Raw genomic sequence first — 24,140 nt, 5'->3', positions numbered from 1 at the left:
GAAACAAGCGCGGCCTGCGCGGCCCCCTCAGCTCTCCGGCAGGGTCAGAGCTCCCCCTCCCGAGGCGCCGCGGCCTCGCCGCTCCCCTCACGGCTCCCGCTGCCCTCGCCGGGTCCCTGCGCGGGGGACGCCCGGCAGGAGCGGCGGGACACTACCCCCTGCCCTGGCAGGGCTCACAGGCAGGTACCGCTGAGGGAGGGCCGGGCCGGGCCGGCTCCGGGCGGGGCCTGGCGGGGGGCGGCGGGGCCGGGCCCGGTGTAACCAAACCTCCCCCGCGGGTGCCGGCGCCGCGGGCGGGAGGCCGGGCCGAGGGAGGCGCTGGGCGGCCGCACCGCATGCGCAGGAGGGCAGGTGTTGCCGGCAGCATCGCGGCAGCCCCGCTCCTCATGGTGCTGTCTCAGGGCGGACAGGGCGACGCTGCCCCGGCGGCGGGCGGGCAGGAGCCGGAGGTGCCGCCGCACCGCGAGGATGGGCCGGGGGCGGTGCAGCCCTGCCTGTGCCCCGCGCCCGGCGTCGAGGCGGCGGCGGCGGGCACTGAGGAGCGCCGCGCTTGTGGCTGCTGCTCGGGCGCGTCCTGGCCCTTCTGCTGCTGCGAGGCGCCTGGTGAGGACGGGGAGGCGGCAGGCGGGGCAGGGGGCTGCCCGCTCTGGGGGTGACATCCTGTGGGGAAGCGGGAGCGGCCCGAGGGCGCCGGGCCGGCCGCACGTGGCGGGGCAGGGAGCGGAGCGGGCTCGGGCCGGGGCTGGGGCTGGGGCTGGGGCGGCTGCAGAGGGCGCCCGTACCGGTGCCCGCCCCGCCGCCCGCAGGAGCCGCTCGCCCGCTCCGAGCCTCCCCGGGGATCGCACCTGGTGCTCCCTCCCGGGTCACCTGCGGGCGGGTTCGGCCTCTCCTGCCTCCTCCCGGCCCGACGAGCCGGCCCCGGTGCAGGAATCACCGGGACAGCGGGCACGACCCGCCCCGTGCCCCGGGCCCTGGGCCTTGTGCCGGGCGCGGCTCGGGCTCGGTGCCCGGTGCCCTCCACACCCCGGACAGCTCATCCCCTGCGCCCCTTGGGGCGGCTTGGTCCCCTTTGAGAGAGCGGTTATTCCTCGGGAAAACTGTACTTCCTGTTTTTAAAGTTTTAAAGGAAGACTTGACAGGGTTTTTTTGGGTAAATACTGGTGCCTTTTTGCCTCTGTGGACTTCTGGCGCTATAAATGCATTCGAGAATGCACTTTAGTTAGTCCACGTACTTAGGACTGTGGCTTCTTGGGCAATTCATACATTGCTTTAGGCTGAGTGTAATAATTTTTTCCTAACTCGAGCCAGTTCTTCACAGTGATCACTTTCAATTGATAAAGCCACAAGCGTGTTGTGAAATGCAGAACTTGTAAGTTTAAGGTGCAGTTCTCATAAAACATAAATACCATCTTAAAGTAATTTCTGATGTTATCTCCAGTACCTTTTTTAAAAAAAACTACTTTACTGAAAATGTGTTTGTCATTAAATTGATTGTAATTGACTTTCCAGCAGAAAATAGATTTGTTGGTGAGCTGTGGAGAGGCCAGAGTCCTTCACCGTGAAATTCACATTAGTGAAATTCGCATTAGTGTCACTTCTAAAGCAAAGCTTGGGGGAAAAAAAACCAGTGTTTGAAATCCTGAGAAACTCAAATTAGTTAACCAGAAAGAGTACTTTGTTTTTGGACTGTCTGTCTCACAAAATCGTTGACTGAGTCTATGACTGAAGACTATGAATCACATGTAGCTCTTGTCTGCATGACCATGATTAGTTCCAGTGCAGGCTGTTGTGCTCATGGCACTTCAGAGAAGTCATAGAGAGCTCTTCTGCTTTTTATAACCTGGAGACTCTTCTGCCTTTCCTGAAGGTCTGGGAGGATCATCTTCTTGCTGACATCTTTCCCATAGCCAGCACTCTTCTGCCTCTGCTACTACTCTTGAGATGCCTCTATGTGAGAAGTGTGATTTTCTTCATTGCATGCATTTTGCAAGTACAGCATTAAAAACACAATTAGAATTTACACCTAAAGCAGGGAGCAGTGGGAGGCATTTACCTATGACTTAAAACAGAAATGGAAGATTGTTTGAAAGCATTACATGTGGAGATGGCCAGGGAATAAAATTGGAAAACCAGATCTGTAGCCACTCAAAAAAGAAGACTTGGGTACTGCTTGAAACTTTTTGTTTTCGGGCCGCTGAGTTCTTTGAAAAAGCATGAGTGCTTGACTGTTTTGATGGTGTTAGGCTTATAGTATCTCAAGGCTTAATATTTTTTGGGGTGGGAATGTTATCTTAACCTAACTTCTCCCTAAAACTTACTTTGGAATAAGCACTCTTCAGAACTGCAGTTCTTGTTTTTGGTGGAAGAACTTGGACCATTTTATTGTTAAAAGGAAATAAAACACTTTCTCATTGCACTGAGTACATGCTTTGGCAATTCAAGATGTTGATGGTTTAAATTCTAGTATTACAAAATCCTGAAGATTCTGTTTCTGATAGGCTTAGTGTATTGGGTAGCTTACAGAAATTAGTTCCTTCTAATTTTTGTTTGTTCCTTACAATCCAAAGCTTAGTTCTGGGTGTAAGATCCTATCAGTGTATTTTGCTTTAATTTAATTGTTTTTTTCCATTTCAATGCTTCCTTTATTTAGGTTGGCTTCACTCTGTAATAATCAGAGAAGCTATCATGCCTGAAGTAAAAGTTAATAGTTCTGTTTGTGCTGTGTTCATCCATAAGCCAGCCTGGGCTTGGGTTTCCCATTTCAGTTGTAGGCCAGTCTGATTCCTCTTGTTTCAATATTAGAGACTGTTGATTTTGTAGTGCTGTTATGTGACTGTGTGGATTAAGGCATTACGTGGTTCGTGAACATTTTTTAAATCCACTTTGTTTCATAGTTGGTAGATGTCCTGGTCCAGTGCTGGTTGGTGTAGTTTTTATAGTCAGTTTTATGTAAGAGGCTGTTGCTAAACAGAAATATTTCAAGTAGAAGCTGTAACTCATTTTCAGCTGCAGTGTGGCAGGATTCCTTGGGAAGCAAACCTTTTGCCTATTTCAGGTTGTGGTTGCTGTTACAGAGCCCAGGTCCCCAGGCCTGTCAGCCTTCAGTCTCCCCTTCTTGGCACTAAGATGCAGTTTCTCAGCCTTGAGTGCTGATCTCAAGGAGGATCAAAATGGTTTGTGACAAGTTCTGTTAATTAAAAAAAAAAAAAAAAACCAAAAAAACAAACCAACTCTCAAAACCATACTTAGTTGCTAAGCAACTTGCAGCAGTACCCGGCTGATTATGTTTTAGAGGATCCATAAGGCTCACAGTCTGCCACACTAATGTCAGATGAGGCACAAAACACTGGCTCTGGGACATGGAGTTCTTGATCCTATCTTTAGAGGGAGTTGCAGAAAAAAAAACTCCCAATTTTTTTATGCAGGTAGAGAAAAAGAAAGAGGTAGTGACGTGACACCCCACTCAAATTTTTAGATGAGCTCTATTTTCCCTGGTGTTCACCTCTATTGTTCAGTGGAAATAATGTTCATTTTATGCCACAAAGCAATAACAGAAAAGGCTGATTTCCGTGGAGATTGCTGCTGCTGACCTCAACACGGTTCTTTGTCTCACAGTTCTCCCTCTCTTTGCTTTTTTTTTTTTTTTTTTTTTTTTTTTTTTTTTTTTTTTTTAATAGTTCTGGGTGGAGAGAATGAGTGGAACGAGGAAGAGTGTGTTGTTGAAGAGAGCCTGAGGCAATGAGGAAACTTGATTAGAAACATTAGACGTGGGAAACTTTCAGGAAGTGGCAGTTTGATAAATAAGCATAAACTAAGGTCTTCATGGAATTCTGATAGATATCAGGCCACTGATGTTTTAACATTAGTGATGTTCTGTACACAGATTTTACATTGTGTATTTGTGAGAAAGGAAATTATATTTTTGCTTAGGAACCTTAGTTAACTGAACAGCTGATTCCCAAGATAATAGTTTCAGAATTGGACCGTGGACTGTTTTGTAGTCTGTTGTATTTATTGGTTCCTGGGCAGAATTGTGACTAGTCTAATCACCTGTACTAGTCTGATGCCTACAAGAAGTTGTCTACTAACTCGCATAGAACTGCGATGTTTTGTATCCCAGGGTTAGGGTTCATCTCTTACACCCTGTTTTAAGAAAAAAAGATGACCCATGATGGTCAGTGAAAAGTATTTTCAAGGCAGGTCTGGTAAATACGTGTAGTATTTGCATTTGTTTCTTTGGTTCCCCTGTTCTCCATCACAAAAATCACTCCAGATATGTGGAGCACTGCAGTGAGTGGAGTTGCCTGATCAGAGAAGTCTTCTAATAGATCCTTATTAACTGTAGTTTATCTCTTGCAGGGACAAAGAAGAAAGCTACGTGCCCAGGACTTGGTCTGTTTTACACCATACTGTCTGCCTTCCTTTTCTCAGTGGCCTCTTTATTCCTTAAAAAATTAGAAGATCTACATTCAGTGGAAGTGAGTGCATTTCGATGTGTTTTCCAAATGGCATTCATTCTTCCCGGTTTAATATACTACAAGTAAGTGTAAAAAATGTTTAAAATTATTTCTTAAAACTAGATCTAGGATTATCACTCAAATACAATTGCAATGTTATTTTTGTTTTGACTTCAGTTGCATAACTGCATTATTTTAGATTAGTTGATAGTTTCTTAATACGATTCAGAAAACTGAAAACATTTGACTCTCTGAATGGTAGAGGCTTCTACTAGGATTATTGTATCAAATACTTTGATTTCCATGAAGGGGTGATCTTAAAAAAACAGAAGGTAATTTGTAGATACTCTTGGGTTATTTATTTTGCAAGTGAAAAATTAATCACTAGAAGAACACATCTGGACTCTGAATGTGGTTGGGGGGGTCATGATGGAAATAAATTGGTCTGTGAGCAGACAGTTAAGAATTTTTGGGTATTAAACTCCCTTGTCTAGAAAGGTGTATACCATACTGAAATATGTTTGGATATTAGTCATGGAATAAGCAAGACAGTGACATTAATGATATTAGTCATGGAATAAGCAAGACAGTGACATTAATGTGACATTTCTGTTTTTCAGAACAGGGTTTTTGGGACCAAAAGGTAAAAGAATTTTTCTTTTCTTCCGAGGATTCCTTGGCTCTATTGCAATGGTTCTTCTCTACTACGCTTACCAAGTCATGCCACTAGCTGATGCCACTGTTATAACTTTTACCAGTCCTGTTTTTACATCGTTGCTGGCATGGATCTTTCTCAAGGAGAAATACAGCCTTTGGGATCTCCTGTTCACTCTCTTTGCAGTCACTGGAGTGATTCTTATTGCCAGACCACCATTTCTGTTTGGCTCACGTGTTACGGGGATTGAAGGAAGTTACTCAGATCACCTTAAAGGAACTATAGCAGCGATTGCAAGCACGTTATCTGCAGCTTCAACTATTGTTATAATAAGGAAGGTGGGAAAATCTGTGCATTTTTTTTTGTCAATCTGGTATTATGCCGTCATCGGATTAATTGGGTGTGTTATAACATTGTTCGTTTTGAATGAATGGCGTTTACCACATTGTGGCAGGGATAGGGTTTTTCTAATATTAATAGGCTTGTTAGGCTTGGGGGGTCAGATATTTCTCACAAAAGCATTACAGATAGAGAAAGCTGGACCTGTATCAATAATGAGAACAATGGATGTGGTGTTTGCTTTTATTTTACAAGCCCTTTTTCTCAATCAGATACCAACTTGGTGGACTGTGGGTGGGGCCCTTTGTGTAGTAGCCAGTAGTTGTGGAACTGCCATTCGTAAGTGGAGACATAGTGTGAAAAAAGCTAAACAGAGGGAAATCTAACAATATAGACACTAATTAATTACAGAAACAAGCAACCTTGAAAGATATATAAATACAGTATTTATTTTAATTTATTTCAAATATCCCATTTACTAAATTGTAGTACCAAATTATATCCAGTAAAATAACTTGACTTTTTTAAAACCAAAATTGAAGATGTTTTAGCAACTGATGAGGTATATACTTTCCTTTCTTATATTTAGGCATGCTAATATGGGCAGTAGAAAGATACTTAAAAGTTGTTGCTTTCTTTCAAAAGTGGACTATATTTATTTTCCTAAAATTCCTGACTCTCCGCTTAGACTCTTTCTTTGTTTTTCAGAGCAGTGGAAATAAGTGTCCCAGACTTAATACTGTTCTGTGCTTGATTACCACAGGGATTGCAGTACAAAAGTTAGAAGGGAATAAAGAGTTGATAATCCTTAAACAGCCAGCTTTTATAGAATAGATAAAGCTTGTACTTCTATAAACTTTCTAATTATTATTTTGCACAAAACGGATACCAAATATGGATTTAATTTTAATTTGGATTCTAAAAGAACAAAAGCGATTTAATTTTCCCAAGTAATATCAAGAGAGAATTAACTTGTGAAAATTACCTATCAGCTTTGCTTTTTTTTAAAAAAAAGAATTTCAAGTGTTTGCACTTACTTCACATAATGAAACAACTGAATCACCTTTCACCTTTCTTTTTTTTTTCCCAGAAGTGATTTTCCCTATAAACACGTCTTTAGTTGCTGCAGTCTCAGTGATGAGAGGCAACAGTTAATTCTATACTGCACATAAATTAGCCCTTTCTTCTGGTAGGGAATGCTGCGCTGTAGCTGCACTTTTCTTTATTCTATGCAAAAGACTATATTTTTTAGGTATTTAATTTAGGTTATATTTAATGCTGCTTATGATCCTTTTTAGATTCTTCTATACAAAATTTCTTTATGAGACCAAGTTTGAGTCTCCTTTGCCTTCATTAACTTAGGAGGATTTACATTAAAGCTTCTGCCTGTTTCCTAAGCATGTACAAGAGGGCAATGTAATTGCAGTTTCACAGAAAATGCAGGTTGGCCAAGGTCATACAGAGATTCTACAGAAGAGGTTTGAGGGAAGCTTGGTGGAAGGATGATGCTGTGCACACACATCACATTCAGGCATCCACACTGCATCAGACAGTGCTAGTGGGCAACTTCAGTCCTGCTTCTCACACTGGCTCTTTTAAGTCTGTATTTATCACTTCTCTTGCACATCTTCTCACTTTTGTAGGCTTTATCTTGAATGCAACAAATACTAAAGAAAAATACTTTTATTACTGATCTTGGTGTCCTTCACATTTCAGGAAGACTAAACGTTTAATATCAGAAGTGGGATTTTCCCAAGCTGAACATCACATAATTTTGGGTCTCGTCTCAGTAAAGTTTAAAGAAAATTTTAACTTGAATCTTTATTTGGTCCTTTGTATCTTGAGGAGATTTTCAGACTTAGGAGGAGTTGCTAAAGTCACTTGGTCAGTTGCTCACCTATTGTGTAATACAGTTCTCCAGCTGTGTGCTGCACATTTTGCCCTGAAGGATGCTGTGACAGTATCTAAAACTCTGCTGAAGTCCAAAAAGATTATGTCCTAGCTTTCCTAGACTGACTAGGTGGGCTACCCGTGCTAGAAGGAAATTGGGTTTGACAATTATGCCATTCATGAAGCCATGCTGGCTGGGACCAATGATTGAGTTGTCTCCAGGTGTTTTTCATTACCTCACAGAAAAACCTTTTCCATGTACCTGGATATGAGGAGCTGTTTTTGTCCAAGTTTCTGTAAAGCTCCACACTGAATCTGAATGTGTTCATGGACATGGGAAGAGTCTTATCTATCACTTGAGTGATAGAATTGGTTCCTGCTTACAGCTGTCTGTTCTCTGCTTTTCCTGAATGCTGAAGCTCAGCTACTGCTGGCAGGGTCAGGAAACTGCTTTACTATCTCTTAAAAGCCTCACATAATAATAAAATTCCAGTTTGGCACTCTTTTTGCTTAATACTTGAAACTGTCAACTGGGATTGATTTTCTGCTGCTTAACCATCACTGCCATTGAGCAACAGCTTTCAGGGCAGGGTAGGAAAATAGATTGCATTTTTTTACTGCTTCACTTCATGTGTAATATGCATGTGTTTGAATTGCACCTTAAGAAGGTTTGGTTCCAAAGCAGTTCAGATTGATGCAAACTTAAATTGTCAGCTAGCTCTGCTTGCTCCTCTTGGCTCCATGCTTATGTGGTTATGTGATGAGCTACCCCTGGGAGCTCATCCAGTACATATCTTTTTAGTAAGGTTGTTGGAGAGGGCAAAACCAGAGTAGACTAAACTTGATGACAGTATAAAAACATCAGGAAGTAGAATTAGTTAATAGTTTCAGTTACAGCATATGAACGCTGCTTTGTCAGTACAGAATAAAAATTATGTGGAAGCTTGCATTGAAAAACATCTTTAGTTCATATGATTTCAATGAATCTTGTTTACACTTCGTAGAGAAGAACAGGTTGCTGAAAAAAGGATTGTTTTCTTGCCCTTAACACATAAGTAATTGTAGAAAATATGCTACATGACCAGAATTCAACATCTAGGTATAGTGGTTTATAATTTTTGTCTCAAGTTCTAGCAGAAAGTCTTTCAATATAGTTCTTGTGCCAAAACCCCCAGATGATTGGTTTTTTCCTTTGTTCAAACATACAGAGTTTCCTTATGGCTTCATCTGCTTATTTCCTCTTGCTGTTCTTAAACCTTGATAAATATTTAAGTTGTTAAAATAATAATCTAAACCAGATCCTATGTTGGAGGATGTATGTTTTGGAACATTGTTTTGATTTTGATAGATCTTTTAGGGAACTGTTGTTTAACTGGAATGAGAATGAGGGACTTGACTAGGGCTTCTCTATCCATAAAGCTGGTTTCTGTAATTGGTTTTTCTAGGTGAATGTTGGGAATGAAAGACATTCAAGCTTTAAGTTCTTCAACCACCTCAATTTAAAAATTTTTCTTCCTCTCAAATATAGATTGAAAACCTAAATATTACTTGCAAGCCTTAAAGATAATGAAACTACAAAAGTGTGGATACCATGAAATGCTGGAGCTTTTAAATTGAAAATATTGCTTAAAATTTCTGTCAGAATGGTAAAACTTTCCTTCAAAGCCTAACAGTTTGAGAATCTGAAATGAAACTGGCTGAGCCTTGTTTCTTTTAGATTCTGATATTTTTTAGCTTTTTAATACAGCAGGTTTCTCAGGGTCAAAAGTTACTTTTCTGAGCTTTGAGTCAGAAATACATTGATGTTCATTGTCTGTAATGTCCTGTTGTGATCTTTACTTTAAAGTTGGATAAATACACTATTCTAATAGAAACTCCTTCCTATGTAACATGATGTAATATTGTTGCATTGCAATTGCTTTGTTATAATGTTAAGTTTCTCTTGAATGTCAACATATTCATTCAGTGTTCTGATTTCAGTGGATTCTGAACAGAAAGAGTAATAATTATTTACTGGTTATTTTGCACAGAAACATAGGGGTAAAAAGATTTAGTTGTTACTGATGCATCATAACTTTGGTTCATATATTCTTTACTATGCAAGACTCTAATTGCTGGTGGTCTTCAGTGAGACTTTGTAGCCTTAAAGCCTTATGTATCCAACTCTTCTATAGAAAGCTGATAACTTTGTACTGTCATTGTGCACCAGCCAATTTCTTTCAGGTTAAGTTGGTTGTTTAAAGTATGCTCTAAAAGCCCTTTAAAAAAAGGGCTTTTAAATAAGTCTACACCAAGAATTTGACAAGCTCATTGTGTGGACAAGGATGGTCTATATAATTAAAATGGCATTTGTCTAACACCAGGCATGAAGTAACCTCAGCAACATTGGTGATGTTACTAGTTAAATGTGTAATTTTTATTCTGAAAACAGATTCCCAATTCCAAAAAGTTCAAGATGGTGCTTCCCTTAATTAGTAATGACAAAATGGATCGTACTTCCCTTGATCATAATTTAAAATAAACAACTACTCCCATGGTATTTTCTCTTCCTTGAGCTTTTGTTTAGGAGCTCTCTGTTGAAAGGTTTATTTCTACAGAGGCAGCCTCTTTCAAAGTTATTTCCTTGCTAACTAGCAGTAGTTACTCAGGAAGAGTCTAGTTTTTTAGTTCTCTAACTAACCATGATTACCATGGCAGGCTCATCTGTGGCATCAGCCCCACAAGGGTAATAAAAACATTGTTTCTGTCCCTGCATGGATTCAGTGTTGGCAGTGCTGGCAGCAGATGTGAGCACTGACTTCAGCAGGACATTGCAGCTACCAGCAGAATGCTTTTGGGGTCATAACTGCCTATCCATCCAAAGAAAAGTTGTGGCTTTATGTTCCTGCAGATGCAGGTGACTTCAGGGGGGAGCACACACCGAGTTCTGTGGTGATAACTTCTGTATATCAGAATGAGTAGTTTCCTATATTATGTGAATTATTGTTTGACAAAAAGGGGTAAAAATACCCTCAGCGTTAATTAAAGGATTTTTGCTATGTCCTATATATTGTTTAATATATGTTGAATTATATGTTTTGTAGAAGTTACTGGCTTTGTTATTTAGTAGTATATTTTTATAGACAATTCTTATATATTGAAATGTTAAGAATATTTTCATAAGAGATTTATATTCCTCATTGCTAATAAAATGATCCTGAAGAATTAATCTCTGGTTTTGCATTGATTAGTGCAATATAACTGAATGCATTGGTTGTAAAACTTAATGAAAGAGCTGTTAATCAAACAGTCCCTGGTAAACATTAACGTAGGCCTCCAATTCTGCTAATATTATCATGCTGCATCACTTTTTATGCCTTGCAGCAGGCTAGTGACAAAATGAAGCTTCATCAACTTCTATACATTAATTTCTTAACTGGAAACACTGTGGCATTGACAGTTCAGTAAAGTTAAATTTTCCTGTGTCCAAGTGGCAGTCTGTTTCTGTGGATTTTTTTGTTCTATTACCATACATCATGATTGGAATTCAACTCTTGTCCCACCTGTCACAAGGTGATACTTAATTCATCCTTGTGCTTCCCTTTATCTTGTGTGATAATAATTAATTTTTCACTACAGAGGAAAAAAATCATATTTGGTAAGTATTACAGAAAGATTGCTAATTTTTATTATCCTTGAAGCAATGCTGCTTTCTACATTGTTGTCAGTTCTTATAAGAGCAGAAGATAACAGAAGTGGACTTCTCAAGCTTGCGCTTGAGAATTTTGAGAGGAGGTGACAGACTTTTTTCTGGGTGTAACTTAGACGGGGAAAAATAGATGAGGGACTATGAGTTACATCGTGGGGAATTACTGGCAGTGTTGGCCTGTCTATCCAGCATCATCTTCACTTTGTGTGCTCAAAAATAAACTCATTGTAAGACAACTTGTCACTGTTTCACGTGTGTTAAAGTGAAGGAAAAGCAAGGTAATTCCAAGAGATCTAACTGTGCCAGGTATAGGCAAGGGAAGATTATTTGTGAAAGAAACTCTTCCACTTTCTTTTGGCAGTTCTATGTGTTCTTTGGAACAGCTAATATAATAGATAGGAATTTAGGCTTTGAAGGAAGAGGGGGGGAAGATAATATTAAAATCTTTATTTAGAAATGATTAGTGACATAAGAAACAAAGGCTATTACTAGATAATAAAACTCTTGAAACAAAATTACAGAATTATGCTATTTACACACAAAACCCACAAACCAAACAAACAAGAAAATAGATCAAAGGATTTCAAATTAAAAAGCATTCCCGTTATTGCAAAACAAACTTCACTGAAGTTGCAAAATACTTATGAACACTGCACTTTATTGATTTGATAAAGTGTTTTTACAGTCCTGAGCACAGGAAGTAGTACATGAAATAAAATATGCAGATGAGCTCTGCAAATAGGTTTCAGTTGATTGTCCTTCAAGTAGCTTTTATGGAACTGTATTTTCTGACACTACTAAGATTGTACATTACTCTGACAAGAAGCAGTGAATTTAGAAAGGATAACAAGCTGATTTGAAAGCTGAGTTTGCATGCTGAGCAAAGGGGAAAAGAGATTTGAGTTCTTGCAGTGCTGTAATAAGGTGTTTTTGGGGTCTGTATGAAAAAGGTGGCAAGAAAGCTCATGTTTTCCAGCCAGCGAGTAAGTTCATTTTCCCTCTGTACTGTGACTGTTCTGTCAGCAGGTGGGGCTGTCTTTCTTATTTTATTCCTTAGGGTGTAAGATTAAATCGTCTTGAAAAGCCAAATCCACAGATCTAGACATTAAAAGTTTCAGTACAATGATGTAGTCAGTGTAAATATTAAATTTAAGTAGGATTCCAAATTGAACCATTTTATTGAATACACAAAATACTGCTCAGGAGACTCTTGAATAATCTCTTAAACACTTTTCTCTGATGTTTTCAACTGTATCCTGCACCCCCCCAGAGCAAAAGGTTCTAGATGGTGCTGGAGGACTTTGGCAAAGCTCTCTCTGAAATTCCAGGGAGCAAGGAGAGAGGCTCTGCTCCCTTCATGTGAACATCAGTGAGTTGGCAGGGATCTTGTAGTGAGATTGGACATCTTATCAGTAATGATGGTGCTGGGTATGATGCAGTCTGGATATGTAGCATATGTCCTAAACATTCTTATTAAAAAAAAAAAAATAAAAAGCAAGGGATAACAAGTACATTCTTACTGTTAAATTTTTTGTGGCAAGTTGTGGTGGGCTAGGCTGAGTTTAGGCTACTGGTTCTGATGTTGCACAGAAACAGAGCACTTAATGCTGTCTGAGCAGTTGACCTTGTTGCTCTGTTTTTCTCCTGTTTGGCTGGGGGATTTAAAAACTATTTCTGTTCCACTCTTAATTTTTATTTTGGGGCTGGGGTGAGACCCCTGCATAGTTCTTGAGCAGGTTCTTATACATCATCCAGTACCTCATGCCCAGCCCCTACTGCCAAATATTTCCAATGCCAGGGTTTCCCAGTAACTGTTGCTCTGGTCACCAGAGCACAGGGCTATGGACAGGAGCAGGTGTGCTGGAAGAGCCTCTTCAGGCAGAGCAGCTGATCAAATAAGGAACTTGTGCAAGCTTTTGGGCATAGATGCACCATACTGTGCCTAAAGCCTGGCAGAGTTGGGAAAGGTTGTACCAAGTTAAATTAAGAGAGAGGAATATTAGGGAGGAGGTGCCATGGCTAAGTACTGAGTGAGCTAGAAAAAATACTTGTCAACATGTTTTCCATTGGAAGGTTGGCTGGAGTATTTTTTGCTGGTGTTAACTGGCACTGTTAGGTGTTGTTCTACTTCATAGGAAGTACTGGACAGTTTTTGGGAAGCTGAGTAATGTTAGAGAAAAAAATGTTTTAATATTATTTGGAAAGGCTACGTGGCAAATCCATTTTATTTTATAAAAATACGGTGCACTGTGAATTAGATATTAATATTTGCTTTCTTGTCTTCCCATTAGTACTTTATTACATAAAACAAATATTCCTTTATATTGCCATAAAAATTGTTCAGTCACTATTGGGCTTTGATCAGGAAGTGAAAGAAAAAGCTGTTAGCTTTTAAAAAGTAAACCTGATTCTATTGGGTTTTTTCACTTTGCCAGAATTATTTCATGTCAATCCATGCCTTGTAAAAGATGTGTGTTGAATTTCTTCATTAAACATCATCTTTATGTAATATGAATAAGACCCTATGTTCTGCTATTTGAAATAACATATGTAGGGAGTCCATATGAAAACACTTAGCTGGTGTTCTTTATTCTTGCCATATGAGAAAACTTTTTTTCCATTATTAAAAATGGAGAGTGATAACAAAGTACTACAATCTGAAATCTTGTGTGGGAGGACTGCAAGTCTCAGGACAGCCTTTTCTTCCCCAGAAGCCTCGTTTGCTTATGTGATTTATCTCCTTTTCTGCTTTACCTGCCAGAACCATGTAGCTGTATTTTCTTTGCAGTTTGTTACCTCTTAGTTTGCAAAAAAAGGGGGCTAATTTGAATTTCTGAGGTTATCAGCACAATTATGTTGTTTTTTCAAGGAAGGAAGGAAGGTGTGAAATGTACACATATACATATATTAAGACAAGCAATAAACTTTACAGATTAACCATATTTTTTGCAACAGCAAGACTTGTAAATTTTAATTTCAATGTCTATCATAAATCATGACACAGCTTTACAGAACAGCCTCTTGCATCTCCTGTTCTCTTAGAAGGGAAAGAGAAGAGGGAGAAAAGGGAAAGGAAAAGTCGGGGGGAAAATCTTTGTTCTCTCACTGGCAAGTTCTCTGTAGCAAAGCTGTCCCACTGAAGCCTGTCTGTGTGATTGGGTACAGATTTAAGGACAAGAAGGAACAGTTTGTTCTCTGCTGATTATATAAGAATACCCTTGACAGCATGTTGCTTGCTTCACATTGCAGCCTGTATCCCATTATAAGCATGGAAAAAATAGGAAAACTGGAGTTATAGCCACATTTCTATTTCTTTACTATGCCTTTTTTTAAACCTGGAAACCTTGGGCTTAAGGTGATGGACACTATTTTAGCCTGTAGCTCTCTAGATGTCAGTTTTGATAAGAAACTTAAATATTATTTTCCTCAAGAAAAAGATATTTGCCAGTTTGATTCTGCACTTTAAAATTTTCTGGAGGATTCTGGTCTTTCCAAATTCTCTGATGCCCACAGATATTTTTGTATCATGTTTTTCTAATTTGCCTTTTGTCTACTTGGATATTTAGAACTTCATTTCAGGATTGAAAGCATTTTTACAGTCTTTGCAGATCTTTTTTCATGACAAGATAGATTTCCTCTTTTATATGCACAGTTGGAAATACGTTCCAGGTAGGTAATTAATGAAAAGGCATTATTCACAGTTCATTTCTTCCATTTAAATGCTTTTAAAGCATTAGGAACTTCTAGACAGAAGCATGAAGGGTTACACTGCACTTCTTAAAATTGCAGCCCAGATCTCTTTCTCTGGAGCTTAATGGATATGTTTAGGGCCCCAAATTTTTATATAAATCATTACCACACTTACATACAATTTTCTGTAAAGAACAGCAGCTACTTTCAGTTGTGCTTACACTGTCATCTCTCAGAGGTGGAATCAATGAGAGCTATTATGGTTGTACTCTCAGGGGGACAGGCATATTGAGTGTGCACTGAGGGTGCTCAGAAAAGGAAATACAGCACTACAGATCAGTCAGGACACTGCAAAACTAATCCTGCATATGGTGAAGACTAATGTGGTTGGAGGTCATCTTATGCTCTCTCTCCCCTCAAATGCTGCCATCGATGGACTGTTCACAGCTGATCACATTTACAATACACTGGCAACTGAGAATCTTGACACCGGGAGATAGCAACACTCTCCTGTCTTCAGAAATCCTAGAAATTGTTTTGGACAAATGTTTTATGAAGAGGTTTCCATACCAGCCCCATTCACAAACCATTTGGTTCTTTAGCAGCAGTTCTGCTGTCGCAGTCTTCTTGGTAACTTTTCTACACATGATTGGAGGTCATTAGTTTAAAATCTGGTGGTGCTCATGTATAGTTTTATTATTTACTTTTTTCCTTTGAGTCTCAATTTGTTTTTATTACTTTTGTGATAATTTTAGGTGTACTTTTTTTGCTATGTTATCACACTCAAGAATTTTCAACTAGGATTTGACTAGTCAATTTTTGACTTTTGTCTGGGATTTTCAGTATTAAATGCCTCATAACCACAAGTATTCATTTTCTTTGCCTTAGCATATATATGACTCCAAGTTGTAATTAGTAACTCCATGTTAAACTGTACCAACATGTCTATAAAACACATCGTACGGATATCTTGATGAAAGGAAATTGGGAGATGCTGCTTTTATAAACCTGAAAGCTGCAGAGCAGATGTGGAAGGAATTACTGCAAAGAATCTCAACTGGCATATAAAACAGAAGCTGAAGTTTATTTTGGTTTTATTATAAGAGAAAAAACATTTTACTAAGGCTCTGTTGTATTTAAGGTTACATAAAATTGTGTTGTTCGGGACTAGCTGTGAAACTATGTGCACTGATGTGACAATGGAACAAGGCAATATTTTTTCCTTTAAATATTTAGTACGGGAACTTTACAAGTGGATTGTAAAATACGTATTTTTAGAATTTACAGTAAATTTAATAATGTTCCTTTTTGGGGGAGAAGACTGTAATCGATATTGCAAAGTTAATATCCTTTTTTTTAATCTCTTGAGCGAAGGGCAAAATAGTGATTACCCCTTTTGCAGTCTGATTGTCTGGCTTTTTCCATGGAAAGTCCTGGTCATAAATGCTCATTTCTGAAGAACTATTAACCACAAGCATTCCCATGGTCTCATATTTTCAACACCTAATCAGTCAGCCTGACTTTGTAGAAAACACTAGATTATTATTTACTTACCTATTATGGATTTCAACAAAGCATTGATGTGCTTACCAGACTAAAACATGGGTGCTGTTACAGGGCTAAAAGATTTTACTCACTTTATTTTCCTTTTCAATTATTCTGTTAATGAAATGCTGCCTTAAAACTGCAGTGAATTACACTACACTGTGAAAAAAACACTACAAGATTTTGAGTTACACTTTTTACAAGTAGAGCGTGCTTGGAATCACCCAACATGAAGTACCTTAACACTGAGAAGAATACTAACATACTGGGTAATTACATGTTTTCTAATGTGATTGCCCGTTGTGTTGACACCCATAATTTTTAAATATTAAAAGAAAAACAGGTAAATTATCTTATGGCTCTAAATGTTCTGGTTGGTTACCTAAACAAATTCTCATGTTGGTTCTTGAATTTGGTCAAATGTATACTAAGGCAGGTTGCCAGTAAAGAAACTGGGGTTGATATTAGATTAACCTGTAGACTGGTTGCTGTTTAGACATGAGCATTAAAGACAATACAGGTTTTATAATTTATTGTATGAATAAATTCATTGTCTTGACTGCTTGTTTAAAGGGCAGAGCATGGGCAAGTCAGGCAATTTGTTGCTTTGCACATGAAGGGAATCTGTGAGTGCAGTGATAATTTAGTATTCAAACTAAAGACACAATCATGAGGCAATAGAAGAACTACCTTTTGGTGAAGCTCCCTTGAAAATGCCAGTCAGGACAAACAAGCCTAGAAATAGTGTTCAACACCATTAATTGGGTAAACTTTGACAGTTAATGGCATTAAACAAAGACAAATACATGTAATAGATTAGATAAATCAGGCTTTATTGTTGAGGTGCTCAGGACAATACTCCATTCTGGTTGGACCCTGAAATTTTATGCAAGAAAAAATACATTTTATCATTATAAATGCATTAAGGATTTTACTGTGTATTTGAGGAACTTTAAGATTATATGAGGAAAGTAATAAAGCAGGCTTCTCAATACACTTTCATCATGACTCTGTAATTTGATGTGGAATGAAAGTGCTAGTTACTTGCCACTTTTAAATCACTAATATTTATGTATATTACTGACCCCCAAATTCTCATAGATAAATCAATTAATAGCTATGCATTTCTATCTTCTGGAGTTTTTTCTAGGGAGAATCAGCAGAAAATTATGGTATAGTATTCAAATTTTAAAAATTTATTAACTTTATTTAATTACTAGTATGAATACTTTGGCTTCTGTTGTCCCTGAAATGTAATATGAAATAAACAAGAGTTATCACTCCAATGTTTTGAGGACCTTTATTCTAATGTAATCTCTATTTTAACATCATAAAATAATGGCATACTGAAAACATACCTAAGTTATAGAATGGGAACCCACTTAAGGCATAAAAGGCTTTCTTTGGTCTACATCAGGAGCTACTTCATTGAAATATAAAATTTCTCAGACTAAAACTTGTGTAGCCCAAAAAATGATAATGCAATTATTTATATTTTCAACTAATTATCCTTATCAGAAATGTTCTCTCCTAGAGATACTTGAAAAAAGTGTGGGAGCTTTTTTTCAAGTTTACTATGAAACCTTTTATATCTCTCCCAAAGACTAATTGGGGGATGACTATTAATGATTTGAAACTCAAACAGCTGATGTCAATTCCGAAGCTCATTGTTTCAGCTTTTTTTAACTGTTATTTTTTTAAATCTAGCTACATTTTTTTTCCTAATTGAAATTTCAGAAAGCCTTTGAGCAAGTTCATTAGACTTTTCAGAATTGCCTCCATGATTGCTGATGGTTATAATGGTCAGGCAAAACTGACCTCACGTCACATAAAGTAACTATCATTAAGTTTGGAATACAGTTACAAAGCTTCTGGAACATTTGTAGAATAGCAGACTTCATGAGAAACCCCCAGTCTAGAGTTGATAATTTAAAAACAATTTCTGAAATTCAAGTAGTTTGTCTTATTAATTTATTAATTATTTATTAATTTGAATCCGTATAGAAGTTGTACTAGCTGGGATTATTTATCTAGCAATCACAAACAGCCTCAAAATAGGTCTCTTAGTAAAATAATTGTCTTAAGTGAAACTGCCTTTCTGTAAGAACTGTTTTCATGGGGCAGAACCCCTTTATGACTGAAGCAGGGCTGTGCTTTACAGAGAGCTGAGATGCCCTGACAGAGCAGTCGCCACCCTGCCGCCATGGGCTGTACTTCTGTAGAATGATAATTGGTTTCTTGGAAGCAAGGAATTAATTGCAGATAAAGCCTGTGTGTTTCTTCACAAGAAAACTGCCTATCCATTAGTAAATCAATGAAAATTTTGCTGTACTGAAACCAGAGTGTAGTTAAGAAAACATTCTCAGTCCTTATTTTCATGTGTTTCTAATTTTCTTTAAGAATTTTTGTTTGCATTTGTGAAAGTGTGCGTGCTTTTCTTTAGTCCTAGCTGAAGGGTGAATTTTGGAGCAAAGCCCAAGGAAAAACCTTTTGGCTATTTTTTTTTTTAATTAAAAGCATATTTTAAGTGTTTTATGTAATTTGTTAAGTAAATTGTTTGAAAATATTGCTATATAATACCACAATGAAAAACAAAATATTCCTTTATAGATTATACTGCAGGGTTTAGGCAAGTGATACATAGTTCAGACTGAGTGCAGAAAAAAAGCCAGGTATTCTTGAGTACTGATGCTACCACTTTTCTTTTTTTTTGTACTGATGGGAAAATTGCCCAAATAAACTCACAGTAAACTCACATTGCTTTAGTTTCCCCATCTGTATAATGTGAATAATACTTACCATCTCATGGGAATGTGTGGAATTTAATATTTATGCATCACTTTGAAGTTCATCTCTAAATCAATTCTGTAACCCAAACTCCAGAATGCATGGTTGGTAGAAGACTGTGAGACACATCAATATTTTCTGGAAGTATTGTATTTTTCTCTATCTATAAACACTGCATTTGAGATAGATGTGTTGTCTTTCTAAATCGTCAAGCCTGATGGAGCACTGGAGTATAATGTGATGACTAACAGAGAATTCTCATGAGAACAGGGTAGACACTGATGTACAATGAGAGAGAAAACTGAAGCATTCTCAAGGCACTCTCTGCTTGGCTGAGAATATTAAAAAGAAACCATGACCCGTGAGTTAAGTCCAGCAAAAAAATACTTTCTTCATCTGTATAATGTTGAGGTTGCTAGGAAGCTCAAAATTCACTTCTGCAAAGCTCAGATGTGGGAGTCCTGCAGAGAAAGTGGAATTCTGGCTGCCTGCAGAGTTCCCCCACCTTGGGAACAAATTTGAAGAAAGGGAGGTGGCTTTTTTTGAGAGGAGTCACTTCCATTGTGTGTATAACCAGGGAGAGATGTCCTGGCTAACAATCCTAACAGCAGCTTTCCAACTTGTCACCAAGGAAATGAGCTTCTTCCCAAGTAGGTTTGCTTGCAGCAACTTCATTACATATATCTAGACACCATTATTTCTTCAAATTCAAATTGTTCTCATCCTGCAATGTTGGGTAGCAGGGATGAAATTTCTGGATTGTTAATTGCGTAAATAAATTTTAGGAAAAGAGCAGCCCTGCAGATTTTTGATATTCATAATTTCTTCTTTCCTACACTTTCAGAGAAACAAATGTCATCCCAGGGAAAGTAAGCATCTAATTTTTTATAGAGAGTACTTCTCACTGTTCAATCTGAAGTGTAACTTTCACAGTGTTCAAAAATCTTACTGTTATTAAATAATCATCCAGTATCCTGATGAAACAAGAACTCTTTGATTTACATGTGAGGAGCTGGATCTCAAGAATAAAATCCTCAATGCAACAAATTGTTCGAGCTTGTTATTGATCCTTGGTATGCTAAGTTGGCCCATTGATATGCGCCTGAAGACAGATGCTTTTTTGGCAAGTCAAGGGTATATGGTGATTTCTCCAATTTTTCCATTCAGTAAAATATAACACTTCCTACCTATAGGGTATCTTATCACTGGACTTTTGGAAGTTGACAAAAAGTGCAAACACATTGTAAAGGAACAGTTATAGGTGTTTTGCCCTGGAATAATGGGATAGCAACTTTCCTGCACTCTTTAAAACAAATGGAAAAGCAGAGAGAAACTGGAAAAAGTGTCCGTGGAAAAGTTGGTGTTGCCTGTGTGTTTGGAGGGTAATTCATTGTCAATATTGTAGAGCTGAAAATCCATTGCATGACTTGTTACGAAGCAACTGACACAAGTTGTAGTGTACACTAGAGTATTATTAATTGAATGTATTTTGAGCCAACATTCAGGCTCTAACTATATGAAAGTACTGAAAACTACACAGATTGCACAAAACATGAGTTGGAAAAGATTCACTACTCAAATTTCAATTTTTGCAAAATATTGTCTTATGGCATTTTTTGGATACTATATGCAGTAGATGAAATCCAGGCCTCGCTGGAGGCAAAGGGAATGTTAAAATTTCTACAGGACCTGGATTTTATCCAATATATACTGTGTTTCAGTATAGAATGATCAATATTACAAGTTAATTATGTAAATTAGTTCAGAGTGACCATGTCTCATGTCTCCTAAATAATAAATTATTTAGATGGTATTCTGCTAAAGAGATCAAGGTGCTTTACTATGGTGGATATATTTTCCTCTCTATTCTAATAATCAGAACCTGTAAGCCATGGAAAAACTCAGAAGAGATAATAAATGTAAAGCCAGGAATTATTAAGTGAATAAATATATAACACACTACACCTGACCTAATTTGTTTTTAAAATCCAAATAACAACATAAAAACTGTTTAAAAATACGTAACTTACCAGTGGGTAACTTCACTGGTTTTTTTTGATGTATTTTTTGAATAGAGTATTTGCTAACAGACTTTCTCCACTGTTATTACAATCTACAGGACATTAATACTCTGGTATTATAATAGCAGATAATTATTGTAATGAGGTGATGGATGTTTGCTCAGGTAACCAAGTAGAATAGGATAGGTGTGATTTTCAAGTGGTACTATAATGTAAATAGTATAGTGTAGAATGGTACGATGAGTTCCTTGCTTTCCAATAATGAAATAAATGAAGTTTTATAGCCCCACACTGGGACGCAATCCCCGCATACCTTTGTTATGAGAATTGGTGCCCTTCACACAAAAACCTCCTAAACAAACCCGTTTAGCTGAGTTCTCTGGCCAGTTTAAAATTTGAGATTGATTCCTTTACACCGTAACTTTACTAGACTCTTTTCCTTCTAGCACTTCTCATGGCAAAGCCCGCAGGCAGAGGTGCCCGGCTGCCCTCACCAAGCGGCGCTGTCCCGATGGGCCCAGGCCGCGTTACCCCGGCCTCCCCGAGCTGTCCCGGAGATGACACCGGGCCGGGCCGTGCTCTCCGGGCCCCGCACTGTCCCGGGGCAATGCTGGGCCGGGGCCGGGCTCCCCGGGCTCCGCGCTGTCCGGGGATGTTCCCGGAGCTCTGAAGGCCGGGTCCGCGCTCCCCAGGCCCCGCACTGTCCCGGGGCTCTGCGGGCCGGGGCCGGGCCGGGGCGCCGCGGGCGGGGGGCGCGGGCCCACATTCCGATGCGCTGAGGCAGCCGCGGCCCGGCCCGCCCCCGCCCGGCCCCCGCTCGCAGTTGGCGGCTCAGGGCGCGCTCGGCGGTGGCGCTGGCCCGGCTCCAGCCGCGGGAGGCGGCGCCGATGCTCCGCGGTGCGGGGGCGCGGGGCTGGGGCGCTCGGCCCGCGGCGGGAGGCAGGGGATCCTGGCGGCGGGACGGGACCCGGGGCGCTCTCGGGCTCCGAGAGCCTCCCCAGCCCGGTCCTGCGGGAGCAGCCCCGCACACGGGGCCGGCACCGGCGGTTCCCGCTCGCCGCCGCCTTTGCGGGACTGGAGCGCTGCACACGCCCGCCGTGCCCGAGGGAGCGCGGGGCTGCCGGGGCAGGACCAGGAGGAGCTGCCCATCCCGTCTGCCTCGTGTGCAGGGGATGTTCCTAGCGACCCGTGCCGAGGGCGGCCATCCGGCGGGAGAAACCCGCTCTCCGCCACCGAGCAGGGGCGGTCCCGGGGTACCCCTCCCGGGCCGTGTCCGCAGCTGACTCAGCCGGCGGCGCTGCCCCTCCCCGGCTCTCCCCGGCTCTCCCGGGCCCGGCGGGGCGGTCCGCGCCCGCAGCCCCCGCCCCCGGCCCCGGCCCGCCGGGGAAGGCGCCTCAGCTCGCTCCGCCGCCCCGGGCACGGCGGCCGTGCAGCCCCGGCGAGGCGGGGGCGGCCCCGGCCCGCAGAGCGCTCCGGCCCGGCCGCCGCAGGCACCGCCGACCCCAGCAGGAGGAGGAGGACAAGATGCCGGGGGCACGCTGAAAGGTGCGTCCCCTGCACGCCCGCGCCCGCTCTCACGGGCTCTTTCCCTGACTCTTCCCTGGGGGCTCTGTGGGGCCGGGCCGGGCTCTCATGGCCCCGGGGGCTGCCAGGGCTGCCCGGGGTGGCCGGGCCGGGCCGGGCGGGGGCCCCGCTCTCGGCCCTGTCCGCAGCCCCGCCGCCCGCGCCCTCCTCCTGACCGACCTTCCCTCGGCTTGTGGGCTCTCCCCTTCCTCTGGGGGGGCTCAATAAAACCCCAAACGCCGGAGAAAATTGGGGTGGGCTGTCCTTATTCCACATGCTAGGAGTTGTTCTAAGTTCATCCCTCACTTTCCCTCTTCCACTGCGATTGTACCATCAACTATAATTTAATTTTTACATTGAGGTCTGGCGAAATTGAGTTGAGGATTGGTGCAGCGCATGGAAGGTGAGGTGTTAGGAGGATCCTGTGGCTGTAAGCGACAGGGGTGCTGTATTCCCCCCCCTCGATGTGTCCCTGCTCTTTGGGGGTGCTGTATTTCCTCCCCTCGGTGTGTCTCTGCTCTTTGGGTGTGCTGTATTTCCCCTCTCGGTGTGTCTCTGCTCTTTGGGGGTGCTATATTTCCCCTCTCGGTGTGTCTCTGCTCTTTGGGGGTGCTGCAGGCCCTGACCCCCAGGCCTGGAGGGGCAGCGCATTCCTCCCAGCTCCAGACTTCTCTCTGCCCCACTTGCTGAAGAGTTGTTGAGTTAGAAAGACTCGGGGTCTGCAAACACTTAGAGGAGTAGTTTGGCTGAAGTGTTTGTAGGATCAGGACCAAAGTGTCTGGGTGTGATGCTTATCTGTCCTGCTGCACCCTCTTGGAATGCCACCAGCACAGGTGATAAAGGGAAGAGCCTACACAGGTGACTGTGAACTGGGCTTCTGATAAAGGAAATGAAAGAGCTGGATTAAGAGTGGTAGAGAAATGCCTCAAGAATCAGCTGTACTTCCAGGAACAGTAAAATGTTTTGTTTCATAGTGAGGCATTTGTGTAAGGAGCAGAATTTGCCTTCTTATTGTATTTATTGTGCTACAAGCTTGAAAAATGTTTTCCAAATATTTCTAAAATCCTCTACGTTTGTTTGACAAAAGTTTGCTAAATATTTCCATCCTTTACCTTTGTATGTTTGAAAGAAGATCAGAGAACCTGCCAATTATGAAGCAGCCACTTGGTAATCATTGCAGAGCCGTGACTGTTATGTAGTTTTAGGAAGTCATGTTTTTCCAGCTACAAATAATCATCTTTGATCTGTGGTGTCAGATCCCTTAAAAAGTCAGTGGCAACCGAGCAATGTTTGTGATCATTACAGAAACACCAAAACAAATAAGTGAGCAGTGAAACATACAAGGTGAAACCAGAAACAGACACTATGGTTTGTGTATTAGGAAGCGCTCAAGAGAATTTCCCAGGACATAAAAGAGTATGTCCAGTCTGCATAAATTTACAGAGGGTTACTAAAAGTCTTGCTTTCTTAGTCATCTAAATACAATTCATTCTTGCCATGTTGAG

The 24,140-nt window shown here is 40.9% G+C and overlaps 2 protein-coding genes across 3 annotated transcripts in view; both read left to right on the top strand.

Moving 5' to 3' along the window:
• Positions 1–386: 386 nt before the first annotated feature.
• SLC35G1 (solute carrier family 35 member G1) lies at positions 387–10,540 on the top strand (the record flags this gene model as incomplete). The annotated part of the gene is made up of 3 exons (XM_083866150.1): positions 387–603; positions 4,360–4,540; positions 5,078–10,540. The coding sequence occupies 3 exons, from the start codon at positions 387–389 to the stop codon at positions 5,835–5,837; spliced, it is 1,158 nt and encodes a 385-aa protein (XP_083722276.1). The 3' UTR covers positions 5,838–10,540.
• A 12,046-nt stretch (positions 10,541–22,586) lies between these two features.
• The window catches only part of PLCE1 (phospholipase C epsilon 1), a 136,908-nt gene continuing 135,354 nt past the window's right edge, over positions 22,587–24,140 (top strand). For both annotated transcript variants that reach the window (XM_083866007.1, XM_083866006.1), the window contains exon 1: positions 22,587–22,617. The gene's annotated coding sequence lies outside the window, so the exon portion shown is untranslated. The remainder of the gene's footprint in view (positions 22,618–24,140) is intronic.

Source organism: Zosterops lateralis (assembly GCF_965231275.1).
Source record: "Zosterops lateralis genome assembly, chromosome: 8".
NCBI classification, from domain to species: Eukaryota; Metazoa; Chordata; class Aves; order Passeriformes; family Zosteropidae; genus Zosterops; species Zosterops lateralis.
The sequence above is the reverse complement of the archived record's forward strand: the minus strand, read 5'-3'. Positions and strand labels throughout refer to the sequence as shown.